The sequence below is a fragment of the Papilio polytes genome, unplaced genomic scaffold (genome assembly GCF_000836215.1).
Source record: "Papilio polytes unplaced genomic scaffold, Ppol_1.0 DF821956.1, whole genome shotgun sequence".
Classification (NCBI taxonomy): Eukaryota; Metazoa; Arthropoda; class Insecta; order Lepidoptera; family Papilionidae; genus Papilio; species Papilio polytes.
Window position 1 is genome coordinate 2,933,374 of NW_013527248.1, and position 12,626 is coordinate 2,945,999.

Here is a 12,626-nt window from a genome sequence, read left to right on the forward strand (position 1 = left end):
ATGGAGAAATTATAAATCATTTGTGCTGTATATATTAAACATTCCATAGACCGTATTATTAAAAAGTTTAAGGGCCTGTCCCACCAAATTGTAAATTGTCTAATAACCATCCAACATGTAAAATATCTGATGGAAATATAGGATTTTGTGTCCTTATCTGACAATGACGTAATTTTTAAACTATCTATTAGCCAGTGGTGGGACAGGACCTAAAATAATAGATTATTTTTATATACTTACTCATACAAGGTTTAATAATGTCGATTATGACTAACTAATAGCAAACAAGTAATAGTAATAAGTTCATTTTACTTTTAATAGTCATAATCGAAATAGTTCCGCAAAATTAGTAGCTAAATTTAATATTTCGTGGAAAAGAAATTGTAAGGCCCCGTTTTCACTACGGTACGCGATGGAATCGCGACTGCAGCAGTGGAAAAAGGGCGTAAAAGTAAAATAGAGAGAAGTTTACATCTTACACGTTCGTATACTTACTTAAAAAGACCAAAAATCAGAAACGGAATAATAAACATACATTTTGTTCCAATTCAAAGCCAAAACTTTAACCATAGACAAACTTTACGATAAAATTCGATCAATTCCAAAACATCTTTGAAATAAATTTTGACAACTAGGATAATTCAATACCTATTCATAATATCACTTCACTTTATTTGACAATTTTCAAAACCAAACAGATAAGAAAACACATAATGGCCGCCATTAAATTTGACCAAATAATACATTTTTTTACATAATTTAGTTGTTCAATTGACACGAGACTCGTCGAGTTCACAGAACGAACGCACAAATGTGACGAGATATTGTGACGTCAGCACGGTGTGGCGTGATGTAGTGACGTTGGCGGTGTGACGTGTGCGGTGTGACGTCAGCGCGGTGTGACGCGTGTGACGTCACAACGGCCAGCGCGGCGGGCGACGCCGGCACTAGGACTCCGGGTACATGATGCTTTCCACTGGCGCGGACGCTGTCATATCGTCGTTGTCCGGCCGAGACCAGTCCTGGAACATTATTAAATACTAGCTTTAGCCCGTAACTTCGTCCACGAATTAAAAAAAAAACAATAAAAATATTGCCTATGTTACTCACTGATGATGTACCTTTTTAATAGTGTAAGAATTTGTGAAATCGGCCTACTAGTTTTTGAGTTATATCAGTACATACAAAAATACGAATCTATCCTCTTTATAATATTGATATAGACTAGCTGTTGCTCGCGGCTACGTCCGCTTCAAATTTTAAAACAATATAAATATAGCCTGTGTTACTCACAAATAAATCACCTTTTTAATAGCGAAAGTTTTTTTTTTTAAATCGGCCAAGTAGTTTTTTGGTGAATAAAATCTTTCATCTTTATATTTGAAAAACTAATGGTTTTGTAAATTTTAATTTACATTACTATTAATTGGGTATCTATGCATTTTAAATGAATAAAGAATAATAATATTTACCTGTTCCTCAGTGCTTGCGAAGAATAAGTAGAAAAGATTTGCTCCTAAATCTATGGCGGCCGCCAAGTAGAACACTTCCCGCCATTGGCCCAGTGTTTGCTAGAAAAATTAAATAAAAATATTTATTTCTTCCCATATAGAAGTTTTTCGAATGTCTGCTCAGTTTCGCGACTCACGAGTTAATTATTAATTACCATGAAATGTACAGTAATTAATATAATAATCGATCTTAAATATGTAGTGATATTTTTTGTTGAAATTTAAAAATCCCGGTAAATACATGGATTTAAATTTATCAAAAATCCGTCAAGAGCGACAAAAAAATTAAGATTTTTTTTAATTTTTACCGTTTTACAATCTATACTAATATAATAAAGCGTAAACACACCATAATTTGTGGTGTAGAATGTCAGCAATCACAGCCTATTTTTGAATAACTCCTTTAAAACCCTATATCTACGACAAGCTATAGGTTAAATTTTTTCTCGCTATTAAACTTTGTAGGTAAATAAATTGCAAAAAAAACGTTCAAGCGGGAAAGCGACCATAAACTACAAGCTGCCAACATTAAGGAAGCAATGTCATTATGGTATCTGTAATTTTGACATTTGACAAATGTAAACAATAAAATAAAATATTATTTTAAGCAATAGTGTCTGTTTTTAGACCTGTTCGGAGCTGATGATCTGTCCGATGACGTAGGGCGCGAGGAAGCCGCAGATGTTGCTGGCGGCGTTCGTGATGCCGTACATTGTGCCCGCCAGCTGCGGGGACAGGTCGATGTGGTTCATCTGGTTACCTGATACACACACACGTTCAAAAATAAATTAAAAAGGTATTTTATTACCAGCAGTATGTAAACTACTTTATTTATCTTACTGTCCTAAATAACTACAAGACGGGCCTAGAGCCTAATGTAGGAAACACGTCCTCTACCACTATTTTGTTATAGAACTTTATTGTAACAACTTTCATATACAAATGTCTATCTTAATGGTTGTAATGTTATAAGCTACTTAATTTTTTACAAATACATACATCTTACTAGTATTATATGCGAAAGTTTGGATGGATGTTTGTAATCTAAACGGCTGAACAGATCTCGATAAAATTTGGCATAGATGTAGAGTATAGTCTGGAAGAACACACAGGCTACTCATTTTTTTTTAATTGTAGCTAATCATACTGATTTTATAAATGCGAAAGTTTAGTTGGATGGATGGATGTTTGATAGATGTAGCCTAAGCGACTGAACGATTTTTTTTAAAAAAAGAACACAGGCTACTTGCTTTTGTTTTTCTTATTCCACGCGGACAGTGTCGCAGGCTAAAGCTAGTGTAGCTTAAAAGTAATAGTTCAAGTCTGAAATAATTTAAATGCACTATTAATATTACCTGCGTAGACAGCTCCGCCGAATGCCGAAGTGATACTGAGTAGCAACATAACGGCTGTGCGGTCGCAGCCCGCCCACGCTATACCCAGCAGACCGAATGCTGGCACAAACGCCGCTGGAATACACATTATTACGTATTAAAAGAACCTAGTACACGACAAGAGGCTTCCATGAAATATAATTTAGTTAACATGAACTAACAAATCCATTTATTAAGTCTATTTATATTATAGGGTTGGAGTACACAGTAAAACGTATTATAACTTTTTTTTGTAATATAAGGTGGCCGAGCATGCGGCCACCTGAATCCACCGAAATGGAACGCGACCGCTGCCCATAAACATACGCATTTGCAGATGCGTTGCCTACCCTTCATTGACGGAGGAGGAGACGCAGATAAAGAGGACATATTCCTTCCTATGTGTCTCCTCCACCGCCAAATCCACTTTTCCTTCCTGTCCTTTCCTCTTAAGATAAGGGTGGAAAGAGAAAGGGACTAAAATTAGGCCTCCGGCACCACACTCATTTTTTACAAATTTTCTGTTGTCCTTTAATTCTATTTTCCTAAGATATTATCGAGAACTACATTTACTTAACTATCTTAAACATGTCAGTAATCTAACTTCTAAATTGATCTTTCACCTCTAGATTAACATCGTAACCTACAATTGCGTATTAAAAGGGAAATAATATTTACAAACTGTAAAGTATTTATAAATAAGACCCTACATATCATAACATACTAATATAAATGCGAAGTTTGGATGGATGTTTGTTAGACTTTGTATCCTAAACGGTTGAACGGATATCAATGAAATTTGGTATTTATGTAGAGGATAGTTAGGAAGAACACACAGGCTACTTTTTATCCCGGGAATAGTTACGGTTCCCGTAGGATTCGATAATTTAGTTTTTTAAGTTATACTCAATCATTCTGCAACGGTTCAACTTATCTTATCGAAATTTGACACAGATATGAAACAAAGTCTGGAATACATGGGATAAGGTTCATCCCCGAGAAATATCCGGTTCCTGAGGGATGTGTAGCTTTTTGTTATTTATATAGTTCGTGTGTTTTCTAATACCACGCGGGAAGTCGCGGGCAACAGTTACTAGAAATTATGTAGGAGAAACATCTTTATTTATTACATATATACAAGTAACCAAAGATATTTAAAATATAGTGTTTAGTGTTTTGGAACTGATTAAATGTGTATTATTATTATTAATATCTTTATTCTCTTATTTTTATATATAATACATTTCACATGATTTTCTTAAAAAAATAACAAAATAAAACATATTATATAAAAAAATAGTAAGTCCACCGGCTGCGGAATCCGATGACTCAAGCAACCAGTGGTCAGGGCTGCAGAGACAGGAACCTCCTCACTAGTCGTGCGGTTTCTAAAATAACCGCCTTTTGAATCGGGCCCTTAATCCAACTGTCTAGCGAGAGCTTCTTGAGGTGTTGGTCGAAGCTCTTCGCTATCAGCCCGTGTGCCGAAACGACTATCGGAATAATGGTAGTCGATTTCATACGCCACATGGCGGTAATCTCGTGAGCCAAATCCTTATTATTATTATTATTATTATATAGACTAGACGTAAAAATTTAGATTACAGTTATAATTTAACTTACCAACTGTATTCCAGAGTTTCATACTGGTCTGTCGTGATATCCAACCCTTGGATAGCAGCCAATCAGCAAATATACTAATTATGATACCGGCTATCCATGACGTCAGATATGGTAGAGCTGACAGACGGGCATTCTGAAACATAAAACAATAAAACTCGATATTGACTAATATAATCTTACTAATACTATAAATGCGAATGTTTGGATGTATGGTTGTTTGGCACAGATGTAGAACATAGTAAGAACACTCACTATTTACTAAGTTTTTTTTTATTTCATTTCTGCGCGGATGGAGTCGCGGCCTACAGTTAGTCTATATTTATACTAATATAATATCTATATCTATACTATTATAATAAAGCGTAAACACACACTTCTTTGTTGCCTAAGATGTCAGCAATTACAGCATATTTTTGAATAAATCTTTTTTTAATAAAAAGCCTTACACTTACGTCACACTTAAGGCTATATATTTTCACGTCATTAAACTTAGGGGGTAAAGATTATGGATAATAACCCTAATGTGGGAAAGAGACCGTAAGTTGCTGCCAACATCAAGGAAGCAAAATTGCAATTGGTATTTTGACAATTGGCAATTGAGAATTTGACAAATGCAAACAATAAATTTACAATTACATGCGGATGAAGCCGCACGCGAACAGCTGGTACTTACAGAAACGATATCGAAATGCAGTATATTATTCATATATGTCGGTAGCTCGGTGAGCTGAGTGTAGAAGAGCCAGGACTGGCCGCATTGCGCTATCAATATCGCCCACAGGGGTAGGCAGGTCAGGAACTTGCACCATGGTATTGACATCGACGGTTTATCTTCCTGAAATTCACAAAATTCACTTTTTTATTTGTTTTTTATAACTATTACTTCAACATGCTAATTAAATCTAAGATACATTTATATTGGGACTGAACTGAGGATAGAAAATAACCAAAAATATATTAGTACACATGTTTCTTCAATCAATTCTCTTCACCTTCTCTTCTCAATAAATGATGTTATGGCAATAATAATGGTAAAGAGAAATAATTTTTATATGCACACCCATCATATCTCATTTTCAAAGAACTGGTTGGATTAATAAAACAAAACGAGATAAACAATTTTTTGCCTTGACAATGCCAAAGGTGAATTGTGAGGGTGGCATAGAACCTCTATGTAAAATCACGTTACATATTACTTCCTTCATAGTATTTACCACTTTCATGCCCCCCATTTTCATTAATAAACTAGCTGTCGACCGCAAACTTCGTTAGCGCGGTTTTTTTTAAATATCTCATTCCTGCATGCATCTACCTTTTACCAGCTAGCTTTCAGTCAAAGTCCCAACAAAATCAGACCACCCGTTACGCTATTTTGACAGCGCGGAATTTTAAAAAAAGGAGCATATAATATGCCCGTCTATGACACCTACTTTAGTAAATGTCCGGTCGAAATCGGCACAGCTGTTTGGGATATCACCCGAAACAAACGCGGCTTGCGGACAGACAAACAGAAAAAAAATTAAATGCAATTTTCATTATCAGCAACGCAAATACTTCATCTTTTTTTTATATCAAGAGGTGGCAAACAAGCTAGCGGCCACCTGAATCCGCCAAAATGGCCTGCCCATAGACATTCGCTATAACGGATGCGTTGCCTACCGCAAGTCGACGGAAGAGGAGACGCACATAAACAGGATATTTCCCTCTATTCTTATGAGAAAAATAGTGGGAAGAAAAGGGACTAAAGTTGGGCCTCCAGCGCCAAATCTTCCTGAAGTCTGGAATTTTTCTATTGATGTTACATATAACCCTTCCAATTTTATTACATGTGTAGATATAGATAGATAGAAGATTATTTAACACTTTCAGTGCCACCCATTTTAACTAATAAATTATAATATCATGTAATGTGTTAACATGTAACTGATACATGACATCATAAGTTGACTCACATCTGTGCCCCACTGTCCCACACAAATGATAAAACACACACATAATATTAATGCTATCTCTGTTTACATTATTTGAACCGCTGTTACTAACATAATTGTTATTGTAGTCTTATTAAATATGCATACATCTTCATAAATTTATAATGTTTTAATTTATTTGCTTACATTTTGCATTATAGGATTAAATTAGGGTCAACAATAGGCAGTTTTCTTCTGTCACTCAATTTAATTTTGATGTATATATAATATATGCCTTGTATAGATAATACATATAATGAAATTGGAGTGTCTGTTTGTAATATCAAAAGAAAAATTCCAGATTCCGGGAAGATGATGTATTTTCGTTGCTTGTAACGAAAATCGCATTATATTTTTTCTTCTGTTTGGCTGTCTGTTCGCAAGCCGCGTTTTTTTTCGGGTAATCTCTAAAACGGCTGCACCGATTTCGATTAGACTTTCACTGTGGGGTAGTTGACATGGAGGCATATACATATAGACTAGTTTTTTTTAATTCCGCGCTGTCAAAATGGCGTAACAGGTGGCCCTTTCCACTAACAAAGTTTGCGACAGCTCGTCATGTATTAAAATGTTATAATTTACTTACTTGTACTCCTATAGAATTAGTGATGTATTCAACCTCTTTTGCGCATATCCTTGGATGTTTCTGTGGAGTGTCGTAAATAAGAAACATCCACGCGACAAACCACAATACACCGAGACCTCCAAACAGATAAAAGCAAAGCGGCCAACCACCACCATAATCAAGAGTACAGAGCCATCCTGATATTGGTAAAGATATTACTGTACCAATGTTCGAACCTGGAACAAGATGTACAGTCAGCACAAACATTAACACACTTGCAAAATATAAAAAAATCGCTTTTCGGTTTCAGAAAGATATCTTCATCAGAAACATGTCCCTGGTCATTAGCATACAGACAGACATGTGTATATGTTTTTGGAACCAATGTATACCAATTATTAATGTTTTGTAATTGTGTACACATTTATGCAGCTGACTGTACTTTAACACATAATGTATAATAATGTAATTTTATTATATTTCAAAAATTTACAATAACAATGATAAATTGAAATAAAATTACTATGATAAGTTAACATTTATTACATCTAAGACTATTTTGAAATCAATGAAATTTAGCATAAAGGGTGACATTTAGTTTTTACAAAAATTAACTTTTACATTTGGAATCATGTAAAATTTTGATTTACTAGGCATTAGACTCTAAAAATGTTAAAAATGCTAGTTGTGGAGTTGAAACTGTACCCCAACTACTAACTACAGATGTATAAATTGAAGTTAATTTTATATTTACAGGATTATAAGTTATATTACATTACATAACATCAATCTATGATTTCTGTTCAGTTTTTGCAATAACAAATAATATTTTACTCACCCGCATACACATATGCAGCAAACTTTGAGCGTTCCAATGGTGGTATCCATCTAGCAAGCATTGCATGCATCGCAGGGTATGTCACACCCTCACCTAAACCTTCTAATACCCGCACAACTATAAAGAATTTAAAGTCAACTTTCGCAGCTATTGGACTTAAAATTGTAAATATTGCCGTTAACAGCACTCCTATCCCATAAACAAGTTTACCACCAAATATTTCAGCTATCCTTCCACCTGGTATCTGGAAATAAATATATTTCATGTCATATTTGTAGGTAGTGCCAACATAGTGCAAACAATACATGGTATTTGAATACAACTTTTGAGTATATATTTGTAAAATGGAGTAAATTGGTAAATCAACAAAAAAATTGCTTTTTAAAAGCAGTTATTACCTGTGTTAAAACATATCCATAGAAGAAAGAACCTAATATAATACTCTGTTGTCCTGCGTCCCAATTAAATTCACCAGGTTTCTGTAACAATGTTAAGATATATAAAATAAAGCAGTTTGGTAACATTATACAAACGAATACAAAATGAAACATTGAAAGAAAAAACATAATAACAGGATGCAATATTTATATAAGGTTTTGCTATATTGAGATAAATTTTATAAGAACCATACACTTTTTAAAATACTTACTGCTGGTATTGAAGTATTGCTAGGAGTTGGTGGAAGGCATACATCTAGTGTTGAATTGTTCTGTACAGTTGTCGAGTTTACCATGGCCACAATAGCAACTGATAGATTTACTCGCATTGCATACACGTTGGCGAAACCTAAGAAGCCCATGATTCCTAACACTGTCCGACTTTTGATCCATCCTGTTGTCTCCTCTAAAAATTAAAGTAAATTTCTATTGTGATAGGTAATGATCTATTACATGCAGTAACAAGGGCAACAATAAAAATGACATCGTAAGATAAAAAGGTCAATAACAATATAATTAAGATAAACTTTACAACAATAAAAACAATTCAGTAGAAGTTATTTAATATAGTGTTCAATAAGCAGAAAGAAATGTGTATCTTTTATGATAGTATCCGGAATTAGGTCTTTACCTCGTTCTACCTCAACAAGATTACGACTGCTACTTGTAACATCATCTCTAATATCAGCGTTTATGATAGGATCTTCTTCTACTGGCAATGACATGTTGAATTAAAATTAATAGCGCATTCCTTATTCTTAAAAAACGATATATGAACAGTGTAACACGATTGTGTTTATAGATGAGTCACAATTTATAACAATTTTTAAGGAATTGTACACAAACAAAGGAAAATTAACCTTGTTGCAGCTGTCATCGCTTTCGACAGATTAGAAACTTGAAATCTGTCAAATTGTCAAACAGAATTTCATAGATTAAGCTATCCAAATATTTTGATGCTTCGATTAAGAAATAAATCAAGAAAAACATATAGGGGAACTATTTTTTTACTTACTAATGCTAATTAACTAATTACGACAGATAAGGTGATAAGGTACACGATAATCAGACACTTATTTTCTTATTTTTAATAGGTCATCGCGTTGTACCTACCCATTTAATGACGAACGTGTGATGATGACAGTGGAAACTCATTAAAATAATTGACAAGAATTGATTGAAAAAAAAACCATTGTGTCGTACGGGCAACAACTAATTTTTTGTTATAGCTCTGGATACGAAACCTTGAATTTATAATAATCCATAAGAATAGAGTATTATTCTACATTTATTATAGTATTGTAGATAGAGTTAGTACAAATAACATTAACAAAAGGCTGCTTGCATCTAGTCTTATGATTTCTTGCTACAACTTCAACATACTTTTTATAGAACACAAATAACCCATAAATCTTAGGAAACGCAGCAGTGTTGTTACAAAACCTTATAGTTAGAAAGGAGAGGGTATACGTAAGATGCGGTGAAATATTAGATATCGATAATGAAAAAGAGTCGGGATAATGACCACTTTTAAGCGGTCGCGAAAATGAAGCTTTTAATTCTTACTTTACACTATATTTTCGAGTCATTGCGATGCTTGAGTAAATTTCATTAACACAAGAAAACAACAGAGCAAAGTTCAATAAAATATTCGTAATTATATATCACGATCAAGACATGTTTCCGAAAATTATTTATTGCAAAAAAATCAAACTAACCACCTTGGCCAAACGCATAGAAAAAAAATTACGTTATCTGCAAAGCACCTCATAAATATGAAATAATTCCATGTTCACTATTTATTTTTTGTTTCGTCTCCACTTGTAATAAAATGCAAAAGGCGTCTACCTTGTGACATAAGATTTATAACTACCATTCTACCATTACGAATCCATCCCTGAAAGACACTTCAGAAAGTATCTTATGTTCTTACTATAGACAACTTCTATAGAATAGAGTGTACTGTGCTATATAAATATTTCGATTTTGAAGAAATATGGATTTCATTGCAATTCACACTCATAAAGCCAACGATTATTAATAATTTATTACATACGAGCTGTTGCCCGTTACTTCGTCCGCGTGGTATTAGAAAACAAACGAACGTTATAAAAATTATAAAAAGCTACGTATCCCTCGGTACCCGGACACTTCTAGGGGACGAAGCTTATCCCATGTGTACTCCAGACTTTGTTTTACATTTGTGCCAAATTTCAATAAGATATGTTGAACCGTTGCAGAATGATCGATTTAACATTAAAAAACTAAATTAATGAATCCCACAGGAACCGTAACTATTCCCGGGATAAAAAGTAGCCTATGTGTTCTTCCAGGCTATGCTCTAAACCTGTACGAAATTTCATGTAGAGCCGTTCAGCCGTTTAGGTTACAAACGATAACAAACATCCATCCATCCATCTAAACTTTCGCATTTATAATATTAGTAAGATAACAAAAAGATAATCAAGTATGTGATAAATAATTTATTATAACAAAAACATATTAAAAACCATCTCTAATTACTATCTCATCTCACAATTATATGCCAAGACCTTTTATTTTGTTCTAAATGTTAAAGTACTTTATTAATCAGTCTTAAAATATTAAAACGTAGGCCATACAGTTTTACTAACTGTTGGCAAAAGTATACCCATAATAATTGTTGATATGAGATTAACACTATGATTATCAAGAACATTTATTCCACTGATATGTTTTACAGCATGTTTTGAATGGGATACAATTTTGCCATTTTTGTCCACACCTGCAATTATAAAAATAAATAAACATTTGTAAAATAATTAAATATTGTATAATTTCAAAATGAATCATACCTGAATATTGCAAAGTCGCTCCTAAAATAGAATCTATTAAGCTGCCAAAAAATCCAGCATATGCACCTAACAAAATAATAGGCCACTGTGGTGGTGCATACAACCAAAGACTAGAGTCTGAAAAATAGTACACAGTCAAATAATGTGCTATTCCAATAACAAGGCCTCCTAGAGTACTGAAAATTGTTCCATTAAGGCTTATTCCTCCATTCGTTCCTTTTGGTACTCTTTTCCAAGTTGTTATAAGAACAGGGTCACCTTTGCCAAACACTGTACCCAGCTCAGATGCCCATGTATCCCCATTACAACAAGCAAGAACACCTGCAACAGAAGAGTAGAATAGTCTTAGTATGTAACTGTCTAATGTATTGGTTTATTTAAGAAAATAACTCACCCATAACACCCAAAGACAACCATGATGCTCGATAATCTTTTATAAAATCTATTGGTCTCTCTGAGGCACCAACATCTAATAAATACAACAAGCTTAACTGAGTTGCCATTCCCCCATTGCAAAGCACTTGAATCCAATTTCTTTGACCACCTGGAAATTGTAAAAATTCTAACTTCACACAGTCCAAAAAGGAAACATTCCTCCCTAATTTGCAATGCATACCTTCTTTAAAGTCTTCTTCTATTTTCTTTTTCAAATGACCTTTTACTTTTGTTGCTCTTGAAGATGTAAAGAAAAATATAAGTAAATCAGCAAAGAAACATAAATTGGCCAAAGTTAGGACAAATCCAACAACAAAAGCTAAAAGTGTTCCACTTAAATTCAGCGTCTTTTTTTTATATCCATATACACATATTAACAATGGTATGAAACATGATGCCAACCATCTAGCCGGTGATATCACAATAGGCTCTGAAATAATTTAGACATTAAATATACTTGTACATTGAATGTATTAAGAAATTAACAAACTTACCATCTAATCCTTCGTTTGGGCCTATTAATTTCGAATAGATAATATTAATAATCCACATCGACATGGATAGCGGAATAGCAATTACACTAATCAAAAGTGTTATAAAATGGTTATTTTTAAATGGAGTCATTTTATTATTCGTATCCATTATATCGTAATTAACGTACTAAGTTAGATAACAAATGATGAATCGTAACTTAGTTAATTTACAATCGCAATTCTACATAACACTTTAACGTTGGGATCCGCAATATTCGAGGCGATTGTATCAAAATCGATCAAACCAATACATTAGAGAGTTTACAAAATGATCGCATATATTTTATGCAGAAGACCGTTAGCACAAGATGTTATTCATGATATAATTATAATATGATAATAAATTGCAAACACGACAAAACTGTAAATTTGTTTTGATTCAGAAATAAATCTCATCTGACAACTGACAATTGTCAACCCAACGACAACTGATAAGTAAAGACAACAAAAAAAAAACCGTCAAAGATCACGAACCAGCTATGTGAATCGGATTTTTAATCTGCATCA

At 33.6% G+C, this 12,626-nt stretch overlaps 2 protein-coding genes across 2 annotated transcripts; both read right to left on the reverse strand.

Annotated features, from left to right (window-relative positions):
- Nucleotides 1-161: 161 nt before the first annotated feature.
- Nucleotides 162-9,239, reverse strand: LOC106107662 (putative inorganic phosphate cotransporter). The gene is made up of 11 exons (XM_013288625.1): nt 8,949-9,239; nt 8,530-8,723; nt 8,279-8,359; nt 7,881-8,124; nt 7,064-7,278; nt 5,181-5,342; nt 4,508-4,640; nt 2,867-2,980; nt 2,141-2,271; nt 1,473-1,571; nt 162-1,022 (listed from the first exon to the last, which is right to left on the reverse strand). Exons 1-11 carry the CDS (start codon nt 9,040-9,042, stop codon nt 948-950), a joined length of 1,542 nt encoding a protein of 513 aa, XP_013144079.1. The 5' UTR covers nt 9,043-9,239; the 3' UTR covers nt 162-947.
- Nucleotides 9,240-10,785: 1,546 nt separating this feature from the next.
- Nucleotides 10,786-12,513, reverse strand: LOC106107544 (transmembrane protein 19). The gene is made up of 5 exons (XM_013288420.1): nt 12,081-12,513; nt 11,768-12,016; nt 11,546-11,695; nt 11,152-11,472; nt 10,786-11,081 (listed from the first exon to the last, which is right to left on the reverse strand). Exons 1-5 carry the CDS (start codon nt 12,226-12,228, stop codon nt 10,921-10,923), a joined length of 1,029 nt encoding a protein of 342 aa, XP_013143874.1. The 5' UTR covers nt 12,229-12,513; the 3' UTR covers nt 10,786-10,920.
- Between the last annotated feature and the right edge of the window lie 113 nt (nt 12,514-12,626).

Excerpts from the sequence above, each read along its gene's own strand:
- LOC106107544 (XM_013288420.1), bottom strand. The coding sequence starts at position 12,228 with ATGGATACGAATAATAAAATGACTCCATTTAAAAATAACCATTTTATA. Across the intron at positions 12,017-12,080 it reads CCCAAACGAAGGATTAGATG|AGCCTATTGTGATATCACCG; the intron begins GTAAGTTTGTTA and ends AAATTATTTCAG. Across the intron at positions 11,082-11,151 it reads AGCGACTTTGCAATATTCAG|GTGTGGACAAAAATGGCAAA; the intron begins GTATGATTCATT and ends TTATAATTGCAG.
- LOC106107662 (XM_013288625.1), bottom strand. The coding sequence starts at position 9,042 with ATGTCATTGCCAGTAGAAGAAGATCCTATCATAAACGCTGATATTAGA. Across the intron at positions 7,279-7,880 it reads TGCTGCATATGTGTATGCGG|GTTCGAACATTGGTACAGTA; the intron begins GTGAGTAAAATA and ends ATCTTGTTCCAG. Across the intron at positions 4,641-5,180 it reads TGCATTTCGATATCGTTTCT|AATGCCCGTCTGTCAGCTCT; the intron begins GTAAGTACCAGC and ends TTTATGTTTCAG.